Source organism: Rattus norvegicus, chromosome 4 (genome assembly GCF_021556685.1).
Source record: "Rattus norvegicus strain SHRSP/BbbUtx chromosome 4, alternate assembly SHRSP_T2T, whole genome shotgun sequence".
Lineage (NCBI taxonomy): Eukaryota > Metazoa > Chordata > Mammalia > Rodentia > Muridae > Rattus > Rattus norvegicus.
The window spans coordinates 77399892-77418795 of NC_141537.1; the positions used below are offsets into that span (position 1 = coordinate 77399892).

The 18904-nt window shown below is 42.5% G+C and overlaps 2 protein-coding genes across 39 annotated transcripts in view; one reads left to right on the forward strand and one right to left on the reverse strand.

The window, feature by feature from the left end:
- The window catches only part of Cul1 (cullin 1), a 74733-nt gene extending 55837 nt beyond the window's left edge, over nt 1-18896 (forward strand). For 4 of the 6 annotated variants that reach the window (NM_001108627.3, NM_001446355.1, NM_001446353.1 and 1 more), the window contains 11 exons: nt 2747-2795; nt 3370-3501; nt 4391-4508; nt 5387-5463; nt 5896-6027; nt 7063-7155; nt 9398-9445; nt 9522-9604; nt 10031-10136; nt 10825-10938; nt 11867-12454. In NM_001108627.3, coding sequence (NP_001102097.1) covers nt 2747-2795; nt 3370-3501; nt 4391-4508; nt 5387-5463; nt 5896-6027; nt 7063-7155; nt 9398-9445; nt 9522-9604; nt 10031-10136; nt 10825-10938; nt 11867-11947 — 1033 coding nt within the window. In that variant the 3' untranslated portion in view covers nt 11948-12454. Of the gene's footprint in view, nt 1-2746; nt 2796-3369; nt 3502-4390; nt 4509-5386; nt 5464-5895; nt 6028-7062; nt 7156-9397; nt 9446-9521; nt 9605-10030; nt 10137-10824; nt 10939-11866; nt 12455-12916 lie in introns of those variants that run through there. The other 2 variants (XM_087658036.1, XM_087658035.1) reach the window with 1 other exon arrangement.
- Ezh2 (enhancer of zeste 2 polycomb repressive complex 2 subunit) overlaps nt 16610-18904 on the reverse strand; it is a 62877-nt gene continuing 60582 nt past the window's right edge. For 32 of the 33 annotated variants that reach the window (NM_001440279.1, XM_087657336.1, XM_087657327.1 and 29 more), the window contains 3 exons: nt 18470-18550; nt 18228-18312; nt 16757-17077 (listed from right to left, as the gene is read on the reverse strand). In NM_001440279.1, coding sequence (NP_001427208.1) covers nt 17017-17077; nt 18228-18312; nt 18470-18550 — 227 coding nt within the window. In that variant the 3' untranslated portion in view covers nt 16757-17016. Of the gene's footprint in view, nt 17078-18227; nt 18313-18469; nt 18551-18904 lie in introns of all 33 variants that reach the window. The other variant, NM_001134979.2, reaches the window with a different exon arrangement.

Sequence of the window (18904 nt, forward strand, 5' to 3'; positions counted from 1 at the left end):
GCGACATGATCAGCCATGGCTTCCTCCTCTTCCTTAGTTCCCTCAGCTTTTCTCCCCGTCACAGTTCCATTCCTGATTCAGAAATGTTCAAGGTTTGCCTCAGTGTGCCACAGACCACATCACCATAATACTATGAAGGGAACACAGGCCCCCAAATTTTACTGGTTCTGGTGTCAGCATATTTTAAAAATCTCTCTAAGGCTAAGAGAATACCCACAAATGCCAATGTGAACAATGACAGTTTAACTCTCAGTGCCAGACACTTGCTGTTCTGCAGAGGACCTGGGTTCACTTTCTACTATCCATAGTGGGTAGCTCACAAACATTCGTAATTCCTGATCCAAGGAATCTGATGCCTTCTTTAGGCCTCCATAGGTTACTGTGTGTATATGGTGCTCGTACAAACAAGAGGTGCACACACACCCCTTTTTTTTAAGTTCACAAGTCATTATCTTCAGTGAACTGGAAAATAATTATACAAAATATAGGCCATGCAGCTTCCTCATACTGTGGTCGTAGCTCAGCAGCAAAACTGAAACAGCTCACCATCTATTGGAGAATTGGGTTGGGCTATCTGCTTTGTACATGGTGGGGAAAAACTAGATAAGGTCACTTGCCATCTGTTTTTGAAAAACTAATTCCTTTTGATTAATTCCTGTTTCTTTCAGCTTTGCTAGAAAGCCATCCTCTCAGGCCAGTGGGAACGTGAATATTTTATTATTTTTTTCAGTTTATTGACCCACTAACCTGATATCTATTCTAGTCAGATACACTTACGTATTCTTTCCAAGGAGGAAGAGGGACTTTAATATTTTTATTATGTTTTATTTATTTATTTTGGGGGTTATGCGTGTCTTGGTGCATGCATCTGTAGAGGTCAGAGGACAATTGCAGGAATAAATTCTCCTTCCATCATGTGAAATACAGTAAACTCTGGCTATCTAGTTTGGTGTCAGGCACCTTTCACTGAGCCATCTTGCTGGTTTGGTAAAAGGAGTTTAAAAGTTGGTGCCTCACAGAATACAGCAAACACAGAGGCGAATGCCAGCAGCAAACCACTGAACTGAGAATAGGACCCCCGTTGAAGGAATCAGAGAAAGAACTGGAAGAGCTTGAAGGGGCTCGAGACAGCATATGAACAACAATGCCAAGCAACCAGAGCTTCCAGGGACTAAGCCACTACCTAAAGACTATACATGGACTGACCCTGGACTCTGACCTCATAGGTAGCAATGAATATCCTAGTAAGAGCACCAGTGGAAGGGGAAGCCCTGGGTCCTGCTAAGACTGAACCCCCAGTGAACTAGACTGTTGGGGGGAGGGCGGCAATGGGGGGAGGGTGGGGAGGGGAACACCCATAAGGAAGGGGAGGGGGAGGGGGATGTTTGCCCGGAAACCGGGAAAGGGAATAACACTCGAAATGTATATAAGAAATACTTAAGTTAATAAAAAAAAAAAAGGTTGGTGCCTCTTAAGACATAATGCTTCTCAGGCTGTTGTAGATGATTAAGTGACTTAATATGGAGGCCTTCAGTTTATGCAGAACAGACGATTGTGTATCCATAATCGTCTATATACAGGTAGTCAAGGATGTTAAAGCTGAGTGGTAGAGACATTCCAGAATGTTCCTTTAAGAAGCATGCCATGTTGGTAAGTGGAGTCTAGTTGGCATTGAGCAATGAGGAGAGAAACTACCTTACCTGCCACATAGGACAGGGCTATATTTTCTGAGCCAACTCTCTTAAGAAACACTTTTTCATAGTGGATATGTTGGTCCACATCTGTGATCCCAGCACTCAGTCTGAGGTAAGAGGATTTCCATCAGTTGGAGGGAAGCTTGTAATGTCTCAAAACAACAGCAGATCACAACTATGTTTGGGATTTTGTTTGTGGGTTTGAGATTGTAATATGTTATATTTTTCTCCCTCCAAGCCTCTTCCTATGTTACATACCCAGCCATCCAGTTTCAAATTCATGGCCTCTTTTGTTGCTGTTTGTATGTGTCCTAAATATATAAATACAACTTGCCCAGCCTATACAATACTGCTTTCTGTGTACATGATTTCAGGACTGACCACTTGGCATTAAATAACCAATTGGTGTTCTGTTCTTGAGGAAGACTATTTCTCCTGCTCTCTGTATTCCTTAGTGGTCTGTAGTTCTTTGTCTAAGGGTAAGGAAACCAGTTCACTTTATACAGGATCCTTCTACAAAATCCTTTAAAAAACCAATAAACCCTTAATTCACCTTTGTTTAACATATATCCGTAGAAAAAGGTAATTTTTGTAGATATGACCACAGAAGAAAGCATACCTTACCCATGGCTCATACCTTTTCATTATCTTTAATCATTAGGTCATTAAACAGGAAGTTTATGCTTTTGTACTTTGTCAAAGTAAAACTATACAGATTGTAGGGAGCAATTGTAAGAATGAAGCTCATTTACTGGTATTTAAACTGACTGTCTTAAAGGAAAACTTTATTGTAATATTATAATTATCTTCTATCAGTTTTCATCTTAGATATTCTAGTGACTATTTTGTAATCTCTTTCATTGTACATGGGGTACAATGTGAGACTGCCAGATTGCCTTAGGAAAGGAAAGCAACCACCCCTACCTTGCCAGCTGATATGAGAACTCATTATTTAATACTTGAAGCTACATGTGACTCTGCTAGTTTGGCAGAGTGGTATGTGTACACATCTGCTTGCTTGTTTGTAAACACCTCGCCCTTTTAAATTTCAGTTCTAAGAACCCAGAAGAGGCAGAACTAGAAGATACCCTCAATCAAGTGGTAAGCTGCTTCATGACCACACACATTGCCCTTTGTAAGGCTTTTTTTATAGGGGACCTGAAATGTGCAAAGTTACACATATTTTGATCTTGAATTTATGGCTTTACTCCTAAATTTTACTTTTAATGTTGGCACTTTGCTTTTTCTGTTTTAATTTTTCAAAGATTAATTTATTTTATTATATGCATATGAGTGTTTATATGAACTACACATGTGCTTGTACCTGAGGAAGTCAGAAGGGTGTTATATCTCCTGGATCTGGAGTGACAGATGGTTGTGAGCCACCATGTGCTAGGAATGGAACTCAGATCCTCTGCAAGAACAGCAAGTACCCTAATCCGCTGAGCCATCTCTCCAGCCTTAGTACTTTGCTTCTTGCTACTAAGTCTAGTCCAGTCAACTGGGATTTAATCAGTGGGTGGCAATATTTATTGTGAACATTTCAGGGTGAGTTTGTACCATGTTGGAACACAGGCCCACCCAAAACCAAGCAATCCTTGCCTTCTGGTGGTATCTAGAGACAATCAGCTTGTGAATTAGCTTCACTAAGGTGTCCTTTCCCTGGCTTTGCCAGATGGTGGTCTTCAAGTACATCGAGGACAAAGATGTATTTCAGAAGTTCTATGCAAAGATGCTTGCCAAGAGACTGGTACATCAGAACAGTGCGAGTGACGATGCTGAAGCAAGCATGATCTCTAAATTAAAGGTACTATTCTTTTCCTGGGGAATCCCAGCTTCCTCAGACTATTGACGTGGTGCTTGCAGTGTGATCCCTGCTTCCCAGCCAGGCCTCTGGTGCTCTCCTTCCTTTGCCACCCTGTTTTGGACTCTTCTGTTCTGTGTAGCTAGGCATCCTCACCTGCCTCCCACACACTCAGCCTTGTTGGCCCTGTGTAAAAATGCTACTTCCAAAACAAAATACCATGGGCTGGGAAACGTGGGCACAGAAATGAACTCTCCATTCTGGGGACTCAGACGTCTAAAATTTAGATCTTGTTTCTGAAGCAGGCTTTCCTGGCTCTCTCAACCACTGCGTTTGGCCTATTACTCACAGGGAACATCCTCTTAAAGAGGCTCCTACACTCATGAACTGACAAGGACCCATCTTCAAACACCTCCACACCAGAGGTTTAAACTTGAGCAGACACATTCTGGAAAAAATAGATCGGGGTAGACTAAGGGACAAGAAGACTATTTGGGCTATGGAAGGGCATGGTTTGAGGGTCTTTGACAGCCCAGGCTAACCTCAGCCTGCTGAGTAAGGGGCTTTCAGATGTGCGTCTCCACCTGTCTCTAAATGATTTCCTAGTCATAATCTATTGCAGCGCTAGAACACCTTTAAAATGTAGCTTTAAATGCTGCAATATGTTTACTGCCTATTGAAAATCACCCAGTCCTCCAACTTTTAATGGTCTTTATTCCATACAATTTTAATCTGTATAGATTTATGCCATAAGATATGACTAAATGTTGTAGTAGCTTCAGAGAACTAAAGACAAAGATATATTGTGATTTCTCTAAAATTCCCTTATATGCACTACATACGTTCATGGTTCTATGCAAATTAATGAGACAGTTGCCTGGGTTTATTTCAGCAAGCTTGTGGTTTTGAGTACACTTCCAAACTCCAGCGAATGTTTCAAGACATTGGTGTAAGCAAAGATCTAAATGAACAGTTCAAAAAGCACCTGACGAATTCAGAACCACTGGACTGTGAGTACCGAGTGCTCATAGGAGGGCTGTTTGGGCTCTTGGTCGCGAACGAGAGAAGTGATAGACTATGGAGTGAGGGTGCTAAATGGGGTCAGAGTTTGAAAGAGTAAGAAGTAGGCATTTCTCCCAAGTACTCTCTCCTCCTAACTCCCAGATGGTATGATGGCAGCATTTGCTGAGACCAGTCATGTGCTCCTGACCCTCGTCTTGGGTTGATACATGGGCTTATTTTTGTCTTGTGTTTTGAACCTTAGTTTGAATACATTTCTGATTATTTTCTTCTCTCATTGTTTTTGATGAAAATTCTATTCTTTCCAAATCAAAACTTCTGTCATCATTAAGCTTGTGTTGTTAGTGGACATCTGAGTTATCTGTGAAGGTGAAAGTGTCCTAATTCATAGGTTCCTCGAATCTCTCCTGTCTGTCTTGACATCTGTACATGGTACACAAGTTGTAGTGGAGGTATTTTCTTGTATTTGGGTCTGTTAAATCATTGCTGGTCACCATACACTGCTTTACATGCTGAACTTCATATCCAGAAGGGGAAAAATGAAATTGATCAAGGCAGATCAGCTTAGGAACTGTGTATTGACAGTAAAGTGGAAAACCATTGCCCTGGAGGGAAACAGTTGCTGGTTCTTCAACCTTTGGTATGAGTTTTTGATACAGGACATCTCACTGTGTATGTGTAGCCTACTAGACTTGTAATGAATTTTTAAATTTTTTCACTATTTCTCTCTCTCTCTCTCTCTCTCTCTCTCTCTCTCTCTGTGTGTGTGTGTGTGTGTGTGTGTGTGTGTGTGTGTGTGTGTGTGTGTGTGTGTAAAACAATAGAATTTTAAACTTTGTAGAGTAATTAAATATTTTCTCTCCCCCAGTGGACTTCAGTATTCAGGTCCTGAGTTCCGGATCATGGCCCTTTCAGCAGTCTTGCACGTTTGCCTTGCCGTCAGAGGTAAGGGTGGTTTTGTTCTCTCATCTCTTTCAACTGGTGAGAGGAAAAGGGGCTGGGCTGGCTGACATTAGTGTGCTGACTGCAGTGTTGTGTAATCAGTCAGTGCAGTGTTTGTGGGGAATATGAAATGGGCCTTTGTTGAATAGCGAAAGGCTGGTTAACTCTGTTGTAGCAAACAGTGTTGATTCACTCCTATCAAGTGGAGAGTCTCAGTGAACTCTTGATGCACCTACTGGGCATAAAGTAGAAACCTGCTTTGGTTCCACACAACTGTAGTCTAACAGTGCTCACAAGACAGTCCCCAGCATTTGTAGTTCATTTCTCTGTAAGCACTGATTTTATTCTCAGAACTTGGGGCAGGGACATTTGTTTAGAAATGCTGACTATCGAACGTAAGCCATGGATGCTGCACAGTGCTCTTCTTTCGTCTAGTTGGAGCGCAGTTACCAACGGTTTACAGCTTTCTACGCCAGCCGTCACAGTGGCAGAAAATTGACATGGTTGTATCAACTGTCCAAAGGGGAACTAGTCACTAACTGCTTCAAAAACAGATACACTTTGCAGGTAAAATCTTTTTATTTGGGGTAAAACACCTAAGTACTAATTGATGAAGAGACAACCTATAGAACTCCAGTTAGATAGCTCACGCAGTAGGATGGAGTTCATCTGCTGACAAAGCAGTGTAGGGAGTAAAGCATGCTTGTCATTGGCAGGGAAGAGAATCCTAGTTGCTGGCTATAGGTGCAAGTCACTTCCTTACTCTGAACCTCAGATTCCTCCTCTGAGTTTGGAGTGTTTGCTTACACTACAGAAGTGGTCTTTGATAGGTTTAGAGAGTGCCCATTGCCTGACATGCAACACTTCACTCTCTAGGTCCAGTCACAGCTCTCTGCAGCCTCACAGGGGTAGGACTCCCTAGCACATCCAGCAGTGTGGAGTGCCTAATAATGACAGCTATGGGCTAATTGCATGTGTATGAAAGCTGGGGTCCAGTTAACTGACAGTGCACTGTGGCTTGTGTGTTGCAGAGCCAAATTTTCTTTCAAAGTCTAGGTTCTTTCTACTCTCACTTCTGTACTCAAGTGTGTTCATACCTTGAAAAGGTTCCAGTAGCGACCTGGTAATGATAATTTCTTTTAGCATTAAACTTTAGATGGGTGACTCAAACTGCTCATTAGTTAACCTTTCTACTTCTACATTGATAAGATAATTAAGTAACCATTATACCTGGTATGGAGGTCTCTGGCATCTTGAACACACACATAATATATACCTGGTATGTACCCCCACCCAGGGGGTACTACTGTGCATAAAAACTAAACTCATAATTCATGTCTCTACAACTGGTGCCTGTTTACACAAGTGTGGATAGGCTCTTATGTTTATGCTTGTGTAGAGGATACATCGCAGGAGAAAACTGAAAGCCCTTTCAGTGTTTGAAAGGTGTCTTTAAGGAAAATGTCCAGTCTCCTGGCCTTGTGACATTTTGTATTCCATCTCTTTTGTATCTGAAGAATGCATTTTGTGAAAGTAGGTTGTACCTATGAAGACCTTTCCTGTGTTTCACATTTCCTCCTTTCTTTTCTCTGGGCCGTGAAGGCGTCCACATTCCAGATGGCCATCCTGCTTCAGTACAACACAGAAGACGCCTATACTGTGCAGCAGCTGACCGACAGCACTCAGATTAAAATGGTAGGTCTGCCGTCTCATCCTTGCTTGGTACTCTCAAGCTGCCCGTTCTTTGTTCATTGGGATGTTGTAGAAAGGGGGAGAGGGCACAGGTGTCTTTGACTTAATAGATGTTAACTGCATGGAGAAAAAAATGAAAAGTAGTAAAACTTGGACTAAGGCACCGGAAGACCAGGCCAGATCCACCGAGGGCGTTTCTCTGGGACCTCTGACACTTTGGATGGCAACAGGACCACTGAATCCTCATGGTTGAGTGAGAGAAGTTTACATAATGGGCAAGGTTCAGTTGAGCCAAAGGTTAACCTGATTTACCTCAAACTAGTGTGAGGAACACCCCCACATTTCTGGTGCTGGTGGCACTGCAATATGGGTCATAAAGCTCCACGTGCCACTCTCATGATTTTATGACTTTACAGTTTTTAAGCAAATAGTTTTGGAGAAAACAGGTACTTAGACAGACATGATGGCTAGCACTTGTGATGGTAGTGGCCAGATTTTATTTAGTCAGTAAACAGCTTTATATAACCCCACTACTATCCCATTCTAGAACATCTCCACCCCTTGAGAGTAGACCATAACTGTTAGCAGTGACAACTCTACCTTCCCACTTTGCCCAATGCCTCTGATGCCCATTATCCTCTTCTGTGTTGTACCGAAGCAGGAGTGGACTCTTCTACTCTGGACATGACATAAAAGTAGAATCAAGCTATATGTCTCTTTCTCCACTTGCCTTATTTTCACTTATGTATATCCTGTCTGCAAAGGCTTAGCAGATAGTAGTATTTATTCATTTGCATGTGTGTGTGTACGCACACGTGTGCACATGTGTGTATGGATACATTTGTGTGTAGATATATGTATTTGTATTCACGTTTGTTGTAGACTAGAAGTAGATGTCCCTGTGTTACACTTTCATCCTTTCTTTGAGGCAGAGTCTCTCAGGGAATCTGGAGCTTATCCATTCAGCAGGGCTGCATAGCCAGTAAGACTTAGGGTTCTCTCACTTATTCCCCACAGTGCTCCAGACAAGGCTAAGCCTTCACATGAGTGCTGGTGAACAGATACACGAGTTTAAGTTTTTTCTCATTCACTTTATTTTTTGTTTGGTTGGGGTTTTCTGTTGTTGTTGTTGTTGTTGTTGTTGTTGTTGTTGTTGTTGTTGTTGTTGTTGTTGAAACAGTCTCCTATAATCCAGGGTGACCTCAAACTTACTAAGTAGGCAGAGAATGGCCTTGAATTAACTTACTGTCCCTCTGCCTTTACCCACACATCTGTACTCTGTAGTGGATTACTGACATGCTCCACACCTGTTTTTATGCAGTGCAGGAGATTGAATCCAGGGCCTTGGGCACGTTAGGCAGGCAAGTACTCCACCACATAAGCTGTAGTCCCTCCCAGCCCCCATTTTATTTTTTAGTTGATATGTCCACTTACTGATGGATACACTGTTGTACATACATTTTTTATTTTTATAAAACCTACTCTTATTCTTTGCTGGCTGTTTGAAAGGGCTGACAGGTCTGCCTCTCTAGTCTCTACTTGGCCTTCTCCTCGATGCCACACCAGTCTTTCTACTTTTTTGTAGTATTAGAATTACCTTATGGGTCTTTAGCCGCCCTCCTTCAGGCCCCAGTTCATAGCTGCCACTCCTCTGACAGACCTACCTTCATAGTCTCAGACCAGCATGGGAGCCTTGGTTAAGAGTGCAGGTGAGGAAGTTAAGTGTCCATGAAGCTTGATGGTGCTGGGAATCACTGGAGCAGCTGATGCCTCAGAGAAGTCACATGATGTACTTGAGTTCACTAAAGCCAAGTTGGCAGCAGGTCAGCTGCCCCTGAGTTTGAGCTTGGTCATGAATGTAGTGTAGCATTGGTTCGGCCGAAGCTCCTGGTTGCTTTGTTTGCATGTTCAAGGGTGTGGTTTAGTGGTAGAACACTTGCTTGGCACCCAGCCCTGGGTTTGATCCCCAGCGCCACATAAATGCCTTTTGAAGCTTCAGACATTGAAGAAGTGAATCATTTCCTGTAGGTTTCATAGAAGAAGCAGGCCACATATTGTGTGCGGTCGTTTTGGGAAACTGCATTATTGCCTTTGAGTAGTGGGTGCTTCAGTCCATGTCACTTTCTCTAGGTGGGCTCTGCTTTGGGGTGATGACTACTCCTGTGAGACAGTGATCTGAGTCTCTGGGACAGCCACTAGAAAGAAGTATTCTTCCTCCTTGCTCACCATCTTTCTTTAATTGCAGGACATTTTGGCACAAGTCCTACAGATTTTACTGAAGTCAAAATTGCTGGTATGTTTGTATACTTTGTGTTGCTGGAAGTAACCCTTACCCTGGGATGTGCCTAGTAACAGTTATTTTCTTCTAGGTCTTAGAAGATGAAAATGCCAATGTTGATGAGGTGGAATTGAAGCCAGACACCTTAATAAAGTTATATCTTGGTTATAAAAAGTAAGAAAAATCTAATATATAGCTGTTGGTCTTCCCCCCTGGCACAGGGCATACTTCAGAAGCCAAGGGACTCTGCATAGGCGTGCTGACTGCCTGCAGTCCTCAGTGCTGCTTTGTTTAATACTGAGTTTGATTTTCTCTTTATTTTGAAAATAAGTTTAAGTGACTCATGACATGTTTAGACCTTTATATCAAGTTATTTTAGTGTTATTACACTTCACAAAATTGAGGGTCAAATGTCACTTCAGTCACTGCTCTTGGTAAAATTACATACGACTGATGGAGGAGCAGTTCCCAGGTGGTTGGTAGAAATGATGTAGAGAGATGGGTGTGAGCCACCTGCCCAGTCCAGAGAGGCAAAACATGCAGTGTTGAAAGACAGGAAGCAGGCTTTTTAATGACCTGTTTCCTCTGTTGTCTTGACAGTAAGAAATTGAGGGTTAATATCAATGTACCAATGAAAACTGAACAGAAGCAGGAACAAGAAACCACACACAAAAATATAGAGGAAGACCGCAAACTACTGATTCAGGTGACTGAACCATGTCTGCACTGTATGCTTAGGGAAATGTGTTGGCCTCATCTGTGCTCTAACTGGAAAGAGCTGCCAGAGTGACACAGCTTAGTAACGGCCAAAGATGCCTGAAGCGGCACACTGGTGTCTGAGGGATGAAGTATGTCATGTACCAAACAAAAGCAGTCTACTCTTCTTCCTAAATATTGGGCAACAGATAATATATGGCAGATTAAAGAAGCAGGACAGTGGGGGCAAGGGTAGGTACCTTTTATAGCTTTAGAGATCCATCTTTTCTTTATTCTTTAGTGCTAGAGTTGGCCAAAATATTTAAGATTTACATTTATTTTTTTATACATGTTTTGTCTAAATGTAGGCACACCTGGGGCACTGGTGTCCCCAGAGGCCAGGAAAGGATGGTGCATCTGCTGGAACTAGAGTCAAGAGTGTTGGGAGCTACTGCTGTAGGTGTGGGAACCGAGCTCAGTATGCTTAAACCACTGAGCCATCAATCTCTAGCCCCTTGGCTATAACATTTTGTTTGTTCTGTTAGGGCTGAAATATAGAGCTGATTGTTTGCACTCTCTCTGACCTGTAGGACACTTGTTATCCCAGCATGGAGTAGAACTGAGGCGTACAGGCTGCCTTGAATGTTCATGCTCAGCTGTTAATGCTCTAAGCCTGTTTTTCTTTGTTGATTACATAGGCGGCCATCGTAAGAATCATGAAAATGAGGAAGGTTCTGAAACACCAGCAGTTACTTGGTGAAGTCCTCACTCAGCTGTCCTCCAGGTTCAAACCTCGGGTCCCAGTGATCAAGGTACAGGAATTACAGAGCAGCAGCTATATCTTCTGATTGTTAGGAAACTTGTAGCAAAATGCTTAATGGCTGTTTCCTGAAAATGGGAATTGGGTTACTACTAGAAGAAACTTCAACAAAGTCAGCCAACTTGATGCTTGAAGTAAATATAAGAGATGTACATGTCGTAAATATGCTTTTATAATTGATATCCTGATAAGGAGTTAAGTCACAGGCATCTAAAAGGTCACATGTTCCTCCCCTATCCTCCCTGTGTTTCTCTGTCAGTGAGCTGCCCTGCAGCCTTGGCTGGCTTTGCCTGGTGGGAAGCAGTGTAGAGAGAATGTTCTCTGCTGCTGAGAACTTGTCTGGCAGTATGAAGGGATTCATTCTGGGCTGCCTTTAGGAAATACTTGTCCATTTCTGCTGCCATGCAGGGACACACTCCTCTGTATCTAGGGCACTAATGATCACATTTGCTTAGTTTCTGCTGGCAATAACTCAGCAGGCCTTTCCTTTTCTGAAACTACTTGGGTAAGCCTCAGCCAGTGGAGACCCAGGGATGGCAGTGCATGGTGAGTCCTCAGTGGTCAGGAGCTATTAGTACCGTTGCTAGCCTGTTCTTCAGGTTCTGACTCACCCCTCCTGTGCTTCTAACCTGTGACTTCAGAGTCCTGCCCAGGGGCAGCCACTTTGTTAAAAAGGGAGATTGTGACCTAGATGTGCTAGAGCCCTTGCCTTCTTAATGCATAGGGCAGTTTGGGGTGGGGTGTGTATGCAGTCACCCATAGGTGTTACTGAAGGACTGCATTCAGGACAGTAGACAGGTTGAATCTGCTCCCTGCTGAGCTCAGTGGAGGGTAACTGGTGAGAGATAGACCTCTTTCCTGATGGTTATTTGCCTTTCTCTTCCCCCTTAACTCCCTCTTCTTCCCAAAATAATGCCCAGAAATGCATTGATATTCTCATCGAAAAAGAATATTTGGAGCGAGTCGATGGTGAGAAGGACACCTACAGTTACTTGGCTTAACCCATCTAGCAGGGTCTCCGTGACCCACGAGCAGATAGTTCCAGTGAATAAAGTGGAAACAACTCGAGTTCATAGCAGCCAGCCTGCCACCATTTGGACCTTCCTTTTTAAAGCTGAGACCACAGTTTCCACCAGCTGGTCTCAAGCTACAGCAGGACTGCTCAGGACTGACACATTTCAGTCTGTAAACAGACGCCAATGCCATTTACCCTAACTCACAGACAGAGGGGAACCGAACCTTCCATGCTGAGGCTGCATGCTACCGCACTTAAATCAATACATTGGCTCCCTGGTTAACAGCTGTCGTCTGAGGCAGCACACGAGAGCGAGTCTGAATGGACCCACGTGTAATCTGCTATGAAAACCATTTGTATAGTGTGTTTCATTTTTTTAATGTGTGAAAATAAAGAAAATTAAAGGATTTCTGTACAAGTTGCATTTGGTTTTGTTTTAAGTTTTACTAATTTCTATTATGTAAATAAAAGATTTAATGATTGTGCAAGTGTATATTCCTAGTGTCTTCCTGGAATCCAAAAGGGCTGCATTCTTTGGATTGGAAATTAAGATCTTAATTTTTAAAGCCCTTAAATCTTTTTGGGCACTGACCCCTTATTTTCTGAGACTTCTTTGAGTACCATTGAGTATGGCGTTTGAAAGAAGACGACTCCAGATTGCTGCTGTCGATTCTGCAGGGACTAAATGAATACTGAGACAGGTGTAGAAGCTGTTCTGTATTACCACTAGGAAGCTGGAATATGGAAGTAGAACCAACATACCTCCATAGTCCCAAGGTCCATTAGTGACAGGAAGTGGCAGCTAATTATTAGCAGGTTATGGTTCTAACCTGTAAGAGGCTGCCTGCTGATTGAGGTCAAAGTCATCTGAATTATCAGAAACTCCCTGACCACCAGGGAGGATGGTCAGCCCTCTCCACTTGTGGGTAAGAACTGAGAATCTCTCTCATTCCAGGTCCCTCCTAGTGAAGCTTTTCCAAGGAGGCTGCCATATTCACCCCAGGATGTCCCCGGAAGGAGGGCCCAGGCCAGGGGTTGAAGGCTCTCATCTTCCTCAGATCCAGCCCAGCCCAGGGGCATCCTCAGACCTCCAGGGACTCTGCCACAAGGCACTGCACCGACCTTTGCTCTCAATCTCCATTTCCTGGCTAAAGGGCAAGAGGAATGCAGAGGAGGTGATGGAATGAATCTTCAGTCTCAGCACTGTCACTTCACTCCTTGGTTCATTCTCCTACTAAGGAAGCCCTCAGGGTTCTCAGCTTACTTATCCCTCTGCTAAAGTCTAAGCAAGTGAAATTCTGAAGAGCCTGGCACCAAATGCACTTCAGTTCCCATGCTTTATTTTGGGGTAGGGGACACAGTTGTACTTAATCAATTTCAGGCTTACACATTAGGCAACTTATTATGTACTACTAAGCCACATTGTTAGCCCTTCGCTTTGAGATAGAAATGTGTTTAATTGGGCAGCCCTGGCTGGCCTCAAACTCGTGATCTTGGTTCTGCCTCCCCAGCGCTGATTGTAGGCATGCTTCATCACACCCCATTCATCCATGTCTCGAGGTATGTCTGCTTTTCACTCTTAATAATTAAGACTCTCCATATATAAACTAGGTAGAAACCAACCACCCCATGCTTTCCCTCCACCCGAAAGGATATTAGAGTTCCAGACATGATTTGAAAACTCCCCTATTAATTTGCAAACTGTGAATCATGCTCACAGCTTGCTTGTCCTCACGGTTCACTTGTTCATTTTCATACCTGAAACACAGTTAAAAAACAAAAGCACCGTAGGCCCACTTAACGAATTTATCTTAAATCCATGAAGAATAGGGAAGAGGACAAGCAAGTTTGGCTGGGATCTCTTCGAATGTTCCAGGATCAAATGTACTTTTAGGGTAAGTACACAGGATCTCGACAGCAGACTCAGCCAGGGCAGGGGCTAACCTCACATTTTAGGTTGTTGGTAAGTGAAGTGTTGGTATGCATTCATTCAGCTTCCTGCACTGCTGCCATTCCTCCCTGCCACAATGGATTCTCACCCTTCTAGAACCCAGATAAGCTCTTTGTTCTGTAAATCAACTTTTGGTTGTGGTTTATCACAGCAAGAGAAATAACAATGTAGGGGCTAGGCAGACTATGAGTTGTAGGCCAGCTTAGGGTATGTGGAAGACCTTGTCTCAAAAATAAATAAAAATAACACAAAACACTTGGAAGGTCCAAAGGAAACTCTAAATGGCAGTCCCAGTATCTAGAAGTGAGCTCAATGTGCACTATAGGTAGGTTTCTGGTAGATAAAAAAAATCAGCATTCCTCAGGAACTTGTACAAAATGAGTCATTTCCTTATGGTGGAAGAGACGTGAGAGTTCATGCTGGCCTTTAGGCTCCCACAGTATCACAAGTACCTATTACACATTCCAAAGTCCACACTAATCATTAGCCCTTCTCACCACCTCCTCTACCCTACACTGTCTCCATCTCATTCTCCTCCTAACCCTGTGGTTCTTACTGTGTGCCCCACCCCCTTCCTCATTCTGCTAATGCTTTTCTCAACTATCTTCTCTATTCTCCATCCTCTGCTATTCTCCCCTTACAAATAGGACTGGCCATGTTCAGTTTACTTCCTCTCTGCAATGGGCTCTTGCAGATGCCTCTAGCTGTTCTCTCATATCTATAACAAAAGCCATACTGTGGGATGGTCATGTTAGTTTTATATATCTACAAACCTGAATTTCTACCCCATACTAATTTACTTCGTGATGACAGGATGACTGTAAAACTTTGGATAAAATCTAGGTTACACTCAAGTATGCCCAAGTATTTACCTTCCTGGGCCTTGAGTTGACACTGCCTCGGCAACTAAAACTTGAAGAAAAAAAAGCAGTTGAAAGAAGCAAGACCTAGATTCAGGGGTGTCTACCCATTCCCAAAGAGATGATTCTTAATTAGCTTACCCTTACTGCTCTTGTTAATGCTTCCCCAAGTCCCGGAGTGAAAAAAAGGACCAAAATGGGGGCAAAACTGGCAACTACTAGAGCTTACCTTTTAATCTAACAGTGTTGGTTTGCCTCCTTTAAATTAATGTTCCAGTGGTTAAGAGCACTTGATGTGTAGCCCTAAGACTAAGCAGACAGCCTCTCTTGCACCTATAATCTCAGTGCTGTTGTGGGAGAGAAAAAGAGGGTCATTAGGGCTGCCCCTTTACATCTGAACTCTTTATTGACTATGTATAGATTCGTGAGAACGGGGACTCAGTCTTTAGCTGTGTAATACACTTCTGAACCCATTGAGTTCAAAAGGATGCCTCTAAACCCAGTTGTAACACAATCGTGGTGGGTCACAGAGCTAAAGGGTTAGACATGAATATAAGAGTTTTCATGGGACTGGGAGTCAGAGTGAGGGTAAGGGTGATCAGTTTGCAAAGAGTACATATGTGTAAAAATGAAAAACGATTTAAGTTGAGAATAAAAAGGCAATGTCTGTGTCTGGAAATGGCTTACTCTTAACCCGAGACCACCAGACAAGGAGTCACCAGCATAGCAAGCCACTGCCTTTGTAGGAACTTGAAGACCTGCTTCCAAGAAGGAATGAGAAGAGTGGCTACTGAAATAGCAGGCTCTTGAAATTTAAAACATTACGCATTTTACAGTGTTTATTCCTTACTGAACAATCTCTGCCTAGTTTTCCTTTTAGAGACCTAGATTTGAGGATTAAAAAAACAAATATCTTTTCAGTTCAGGCAGCTATGTGGTGGCAGACTAGCAAGATCTTTGTCCAACCAGGTGAGCATGGAATTATTTCTAATACCTACCCACATAGATCTACTTATGGCCCTCACTTGAATCATTTATAACAAAGGGTGAAATGCAAAAGCAGAATACTTAAGTTCTTTCAAATGTTCACGAGACTTATTCTGGTGACCTGTAAACAAACTTTAACCATGCAATTTGTTGGTATCCATAGCAGTGGCCAAACACTGCCCACCAAGGCAGAAATCAAAGAACTTCTAGTAAGTATATAAGAGAGGTAAGGTGATTTCCAATATTGAAAAATATACTGTTTCTAGGTATATAATGACTTTTTAATACAAGCTTTTCCCACATCAGTCTGGAAGAGGCAGTATGGACCAGTTTACCTGTGCCAGGCTTTGCGCTCTCCTCCACTATACATGGGCTTCAATCTGACTGGATCTAACTAGAATGAAAGTTTATCAAATGGAGCCAGTGAGAGGATTTTGGGGGTGAAGGCACTTACTGTCAGGCCTGATGACCTGTTTTGAGCCCAAAGACCCAGTGTGGAAGGAGAAAATGTTTTCTGTTTTTCTGAAAGGCCTCACCAGATATGGGTTTGGGTCTCCCACACAACCTACAACCTTTTTGCCTTGGCTCTCCAAGTACTTGTCTGAGCATTTGTAACCCTGTCTAAACTATATAGAGTCTAAGCTATGTAGGTTCTTAGAAATAACCTAGTGCAACCTGTTATTTGTATATATGGACAGCAGAATGGAAGGGTCAACAGCTTTCCCCAGGGAACAGGCTGGCTAGAATGTGTCCCACTGTTTCCTACAACTGACTTTCCTTGCTGAATGCACAGAACCTGTGCCAGTGTTGTTCACTCATGTCCTCTAAAGACTAACAGGCAGTCCTAACACTGGATCTAGGTAAACACTATGCCAGTATGTTTATTAGTTATTAAATATTCACAGACAGCTGGAAAAACAAAGAGGAGTTGTGTTTTCCCACTGGATATAGTCTTTCTAGAATCAGTTGGTGATGTTCTGTAACAAGTGACTCAACAACAAGTTCAAGTATTCTTTATTCAAATTTGAAAAATGTACCATACTGCATTATTGCAAAAATTCACTGGTACAAAACACTTTGCAGCTGGTGAGAAGGCAATAAAAAGTTGATTTTAAAACTCATTACTATAAATTACTGTTACAGTACTTTGCAAATTCAAAATTTCAAACTGCATTTCCTTTTTCTAAATTGCCCACAGTACTCAAGGTTCCTGAAGCTAAGGCAGCTGTTTGAGAGGAGGGGAAGAGGTAGTAGATTTCAAGGGATTTCCATTTCTCGTTCGATGCCCACATACTTCAGGGCATCAGCCTGGCTGTATCTGAAACAACATGAACAAAAAATGACTACCTGTCCAACATCAGGAAAACCAAGCCTGCTGATAAGAGTAGATTATGTCTCTAACATCCAGATCCCCGACCCGCTTTACACAGCTGTATACATGAAGGGGAGGCATGCATCTGTCACTGGTCACCTGCTAGTTGTGAGTTGCCTGTGCCAGAAGCACTCCCCACCCCTGCTCAACCCTCCCTGTGCCCCTGCAGCACTCTGCTCTGAAAGGCAATTCCACACTGATGTCTGGGTCTAATCCAAAACCATGGTTTGTAAAGAATGGCTGATGCCAAGAGCAACTTTCCCACTGACAGCGCTGATTCAGAAAGTGGATGTCAAGACAGGCTCTTGAGGGTCCCACTACGAGGGAAGCTGGACAGCTTTGCTTCATACCCTGGGCCATTTGAAACAAACATGAGATAAAAGCCAGGAGGACCCTATTCCAGTTCCACAAGTTTCAGTTGGTTCTCTCCAGCTATGCAGTTAAAACATAGGCCTCCCATTTCAACAACTTAAATTTCTAAGTGGAATGGATATTCAACCCCAAGAATTCTTTAACTCGTAGTCTTTATTAGGTCATATTTAAATGATGGTCCATGGAGCCAGGTGGCTCTAAGAAATAAGTCCACAGTGCCAGCCTGATCCTGCCAATGGAGTTAAACACTGTCAATGTTATGATATGTTATGAATGTTATGAAGTTTCCTCAGAAAGAATACAGTGACCACCAGGTGATGTTCACAATTAAAACAATGAAGATGTAAATGTGCTACCAATAAAGATACACATGCTGTACCAATGAGAAGGCGCTGTAGAATATAGCTGTATAAGGTGTGTCATGAGGCATAGATTAAGCCCTAGAAGTCAGTTCTATCAATAGCAGGGTGTTAGATGTAGCTTTCTGCATAGGTTTTGTTAATTTTTTTCAAATAAACATTGTACAATTAATACATGAGAACGACCCTGAGGAAACATGCAACTCTCTATTGGTACCCACAGTAAATAGTGACTGGCCAGTTAAAAGAGCGCTGCTTCTAATGATGGCAGATCTGCCAGAGAACGTAAGTAAAAACAGCCTTTGAACCTAGCCCGTAGCGTGAGAAGGGACACTTAGATAGCACTAAAAGTATATTTTACCAACCTGTAATCAAAGAACAACTCTTCACCAGTCTGGATAGCTCTCTTAGCAAAGATGCCTATCCTGTGGTCACCATTAACCATCATAACTGTAAAGAGAAACATTGGGGACAGTGAGCAGGAAGACAGGCCACAGGAAGTTAACTGTTTCAAATAGCAAGTACTTAAGAGGTACTGAAGTTTGCTGCCACTTGGCTGCAAAGGGAACTGTTGCATCGATCTGTCAATTCTAACTTAAAAGCTTACCTTTTGCATAGCAGTTTGGATTTACTGAATGATTAGCAAAACGAATTTTGTTGCCCTTGCGGGTTGCATCCACCACAAAATCTAAAGAGAAGAAACAGACAATCCAGTGACTTATTTTCAGTCATAGACCAAGGTTGTTATGGTTTTCAGGATTTGACTTAAAAAGCAAATAAAACATTCAACTTCATCTAATATAAGAAATGTCATTTGGAAGAAAATGCTCTTCTAGATTAAAGTGAATCCTGCTTGTTAAATGTAGCTCTCAAACGCCATGACTTCGCAATTCTATACTGCTGGGCAAAACATGGCTTAAACGATATGATCCAGCCAAATTCCTCTGAGTATCAAGAAGTGGGCATATTAACATTTTAAGATTACAATATTTCTATGGAGCATTTTCATTAAAAAGAAAATGTTCTGTCTGGTCCGAGTGAA